The sequence below is a fragment of the Prosopis cineraria genome, unplaced genomic scaffold (genome assembly GCF_029017545.1).
Source record: "Prosopis cineraria cultivar Desert tree isolate PC_DT_omini unplaced genomic scaffold, ASM2901754v1 PC8, whole genome shotgun sequence".
In the NCBI taxonomy this organism is placed as follows: Eukaryota; Viridiplantae; Streptophyta; class Magnoliopsida; order Fabales; family Fabaceae; genus Prosopis; species Prosopis cineraria.
The window spans coordinates 1,430,961-1,436,032 of record NW_026555339.1 but is presented as its reverse complement, the minus strand read 5'-3'; the positions used below and the strand labels follow the sequence as shown (position 1 = coordinate 1,436,032).

General features: G+C 37.4%; 1 protein-coding gene across 1 annotated transcript; it reads left to right on the top strand.

Moving 5' to 3' along the window:
* Positions 1-242: 242 nt before the first annotated feature.
* On the top strand, positions 243-4,454 carry LOC129317576 (pumilio homolog 12-like). The gene is made up of 5 exons (XM_054961890.1): positions 243-1,278; positions 1,398-1,560; positions 2,860-3,023; positions 3,149-3,407; positions 3,963-4,454. Exons 1-5 carry the CDS (start codon positions 344-346, stop codon positions 4,080-4,082), a joined length of 1,641 nt encoding a protein of 546 aa, XP_054817865.1. The 5' UTR covers positions 243-343; the 3' UTR covers positions 4,083-4,454.
* The last annotated feature ends 618 nt before the right edge of the window (positions 4,455-5,072 follow it).

Genomic DNA, 5,072 nt, shown 5'->3' with positions numbered 1-5,072 from the left:
CATATAATATTTTTTTGACGGAAGCAGTCAACGGGGGTCCCGTTTATGGGATGACAGAAAGAAACTCCGATTTCGTAATCACGCATGAGATTTTCCAAATATTGCATGCAGAATCATACTCTCCTTCCTGCTATGTGCTCTCGCCTATCCCCTTCCTCCCCCTTACTCTCCTCCAGTAATTTCGCAACTTTCCTAATTTTTTTTTTCTAAATTTCAATATCCGCTAATATTTTTATTAATTCATCAGAAATTCAGCTCCTCCTACTCCTTTAAATTCTCAAACCCTCTTTCTAAACCCTCCTCAAAGCCCTTCGGCGTGTGAGCTCTTGCTTGCGGGTTAAGGATGGACCCTCACCGGCGCCGTTCTCCGCACCACACCGACTCTGCTAACTCCGCATCTTCTCCCCGCAACACTAACTCTGCTAATTCCGAATCTTCTTCGTCCGGAATAACTCTCCCCGACTCCTTATTTCAAAATCACTCTTACCAATTTCGTCCTGATCGTACCCTGGAGGAGTCTTTTGCCCGTCTCCGTGTCTCCTCCTATAATCACTCGCCTTCCCGCCCTTCTTTCTTGGACTCGCCTGTTGATGGCGGCGCCATTGGACGTGGATTTCCTTTGGGGCCAATGCCGGAGAAGAATCTCTCCGTACAGAATCTTGGTTGGGATAACAATGGTCTTGCTGCTGATGGCGGAATGCGACCGCGGGATTATTTTGTGGGCTCTGATGGTTGGGGTTTGGAGAACTCTTGGTCGGCTTCTTATCCGACATTGGATGCTCATGAGCACTATTCGAACTATGATTGTTTTCTTCCCTCGCGTTTCGCGACGCAACAAGAAGTCGGCGCGAGTTTCCCTGCTGTCCCACTTTTGGATGGACATGAATTACGCTTTATGTTACTTCAAAATCACGCCCGTTTTGATTACAGGAACAACATTTCGCATCTTTCGGATTCTGATATCATCGGTGGCCATCCCCAATGGTTGCAGCCGTCCTCGAGTCTCCAATCAATCGGTTATTTTCGCGGGAGCATGCTGTTGTTAGCGAGGGATCAATATGGATGTCGACTCTTGCAGGAGATGATGACTGGCTTAAAAGCAGAGGAGATTTCTTTGATATTTTCTGAGCTGATTGAACATGTGAGCGCGTTGATGCTGGACCCATTCGGAAATTATGTTTTCCAGAAACTGCTGGAAGTCTGCACCGAAGAACAGAGGACTCAAATCATTACCCGAGCTTATTTTCAGCTTTTCAGTATTTCTCTTGACGTGCATGGGTAATGAATGTCCCTTTTTTTCGCTTTTAAAAACCTTTGACTTGGTTATTTCACCATCATCTCCCAATGCTCAATCGTGAATTCGTTATGACATAATGGTTTTTCTTCACTCATCGCAGAACCCGCGCTGTGCAGAAATTATTGGAGCATGTTACCACCCGGTATCAAAGAGCTATGATTATTTCGGCTCTAAGCCCCCATGCTGTTGCATTGACCAGGGATATCAATGGCCATCATGTGGTTTTGCATTGTCTAAAACAATTTTCAGTTGAACAAAATAGGGTAAACATTTATTTCTTCTTCAGTATCCCTGATTTTGTGCTGTACTTCGTTTTTCTCCACGAAGTCATGCTGTGCTTGGTTAAAATATTCATATAATCATATTCCGCTAGCGTGTATATCATGAACATCTAAGTACAACTCATATCTTTTCCATCGCCATTACAGCAATACACCATTGGAAATTTGTAGACTCCTTAGATAGAAAGGTCTACCCATTGCTCTCAGTACCTCAAGCTAGATATTTTTGGCTGTCGGCCAAGCCTAGTCCTTATAGTTACCAAAAAAACAATTGCCTTGTTGCAATGATAGAGGCCGTTGAACTCATAATTCTCTTTTGCCTAGGAGTTTAATTAACAGCTGAACTTTCTGATGTGCATTATTTAACTAGATGATTTTCGGTTTGGTCAGGAACTGCAAGGTCGATTTGTGATTGAAGGTTGTGCATCTCTGCTACATTTCCTTTTTCTTTTCTTTTTTTTTTTGGGGGGGGGGGTTTAGGGATAAACCTAACATTACTTCTATAACTGATTTTTTATGTTAGTATGTATGGAAGACATCAAATATTTCATTGTTATTGTAAGTTTATCCATTTTAGGTTAGTTAACTTGTCCTGCATATTATGCTCTTGCAGCAGCTAAGTACATTTAATTTTCACACTTTTGCGTGATTCACTGTTTGTTATTGACCCACTGAATGCAATACTTGAACATGGTCTTCATTTATAAGAGATCTGGATCCATCAGGCTTCTATTATGTACTATTCAGTAAAAGCCTTCTGATATGCGTGCATATTTTCAAATCCAACCTTTTGTGAAGGGATGGATTCCCAGGCTATAGTAGATAGTCACCATTTTTCCACTTTATAATATATCATATTTTTACAATTAATCTTTATATGCTGCCTCTACTTTTTCCAATGTTTTTTGTGTGTGTTTTTCCTGCCACGTTCACCTTGCTTTATAATTGACGAAAGTTTAGTTCATAGGTACGGGGAAAGTGATTGTCATGAATTGATTATAAATGCTCCTGTCGGGGGGGGGGGGGGGAATTGTAAATGCACATTTGTATAGAAAATGAACCATCCCTACGCTACATGCACTTGTTTGGATAGGCATTTCAAGATTTGGTTTGAATGACAATAGGATTTTTAAAAAGTTCCGTGATTCCCCTTTTTTGTAAAGGAAACCAAGGAGAAAATTGTAACGGTTTACAATTCTTATTGGATAAAGTCTTGTTTGTTATGTTACTCTACTTTGGTTTTCTGTCTTCAAAGTTTCTGATTTTAGACTCCCCTGGCAGCATCTTCTGAATGAAGTAGCAAACCACTGTTTTGAGATTGCAACAGATAAAAGTGGGTGTTGTGTGCTGCAGCAATGTGTTAACCATGCTGAGGGATCGATCAAAGATCGACTTATGTCTGAGATTGTAAAACGTGTTCCGGAGCTGGCACAAGATTGTTATGGGTTTGTCTTGACCTGATCGTGAAATTCTCTCATTTGACATTGATGCTTAACTGCAATTTTTTTTTTTTTGGTAAAAAAGATTTAACGACCATTGTTTCACTTGCATGTCGTTTTTCCTCTTCCAGCAACTATGTGGTGCAACATTTGATTTCTCTGAAAATAGCAGCAGTTACGGAATCTATGCTAATAATGCTTCAAGGGAGTTTTTCCTGTCTTTCCTGCAATAAATATGCTAGTAATGTTGTGGAGAAGTTTTTACGTGAATCTGGAGAGCAGTATTCTACACCAATAATTTTGGAGTTGCTTCAAGATAGGGGTGTTTCATCGCTTCTTGTGCATCCATACGCCAATTATGTCATCAGATCAGCACTGATGGTGTCCAAGGTTGAGGCACTAGAAACACATGCAAACTCAGATATATATATATATATATATATATTTCTGTTTAAATTTTAGAGTTCCCTATAGTAAAGGCAATTGACATTCTACTGTGGTAGAATTCGAGGCGCTTCTCTCAGTCTGGGTGGGAAACATTTATTTGTTTGCTTGCTTATTTTATGGTAGAATTGCCAATGCACCTTTTGCGTAAGATATCTGAATAACTTTACCGGGCAGGGTTTGTTTCAAAATGTTTAACTCAGCATTGAGGTGACTGGTATGTTTGGAAACCTGTTGCAAACTGTGTTTTGACTAAGGTCAATTTTGTCTGAACACACTAGTTGTCATCAAATTTCTCTCAGGGCATTTTATGAGGAAGAGTGCTGTCTCTAATTTTTTTATATCTTCAAAAATAGGAGAGGTCCTGGTTGACAAATCATAGAACTCTTTATGAAGCTTTTTCTCTAGGAATATGCAGAACATGCTACATGGGGTCTAAAGTCTTGTGGAGTTCATTGCAATGCTATCCAAAAATGCTAACTTTTTTGCCGCGGCTTGTAGGGACACATTCGTGATGCACTGTTGATGCTGATTGATCGAAATTCCGCAAAGATGCGCACTAATCTCTATGGGAAAAAGCTACTTGCTCGGTTTGACAGGGGCAACCTAAGATCCATCTAGACATGTATGATTATTTGTTATATATATTACATGTTTTGCTGAGAATTTCTGTAGTTCTTTAGGGAGTCATTTATGTTTACCTTGTGTCCCATTAACGTGGGAACTAAGGCAATGTCTTGAATCAGTGTCAGTAGCATCTGTTGTCTATAGTAATAATTTGTTTGAGTTTGGAGGAGGAGCAAGTGGATGAGAGGTGGAGGGTTGTGATTGGAGGCTGTGGTCAAAATGCAAGTGCATAGGAGCTCAAATTATATAATCATTACTTTATCTTGGGGGTGGCTGAAGCGGATCGTACATAAGTTGTTGTTGTTGTTGTGGTTATTTTTCCCTCTTCCCTTTTGCTTTGTATTTTTTTTTTTCGTATAATAAATTGGTTTGGTCTCTTAATTCCAATTGTTTTGTTTTTTATTGAGTTAAAAGTGCATTTTTTCCCTATACTTTTGTTCAAGTAGTGTTGAGCACTTTATGTTGATAAATAAGGTATTTTTTTTCTTAAACTATTTTCTAAAGGAACAAAAATCTCCTTATGTTATTTGTTAATTCTATTGTTTTTCTGATGACATTACATGTCCTTTAATGTTAATTTGTCCATAAATTTTTTTTTAAAAGTGTTAGGCACCTTAAAATATTGTTGAAATAAAATTTAATAAATATTATTAAAATATTTAAAATTTATTAAAAAATTAATATTGATTAAGTTTCTTAAATTTTTTAGGTCATTTTTTATAATTTTTTGATTAACTAACAATTAAACTAAAAGATGTTTAAAACTAAAGTGTCATTTATTTTTAACTTGTATTTTCATATAATGTAATATGTTTTTAATTTTAAAATGAAAAAAATAAGTTACAAATTTAACAAAATATCATTAATTTTATTTATTTATTTAGTGATTCATTCTCTCCTTTTCAATATGAAGGTACAAAATTTTGGAGAAAAATAGTTAGTTGACAAAAAAAATGACCTAAAATATTTAAAGAACTTAGTAAT

Coding starts and splice junctions, on each gene's coding strand:
- LOC129317576 (XM_054961890.1), top strand. CDS start 344: ATGGACCCTCACCGGCGCCGTTCTCCGCACCACACCGACTCTGCTAAC. Junction 1,561..2,859: donor TTTCAGTTGAACAAAATAGG/GTAAACATTTAT, acceptor CTCCCCTGGCAG/CATCTTCTGAATGAAGTAGC. Junction 3,024..3,148: donor CTGGCACAAGATTGTTATGG/GTTTGTCTTGAC, acceptor TTCCTCTTCCAG/CAACTATGTGGTGCAACATT.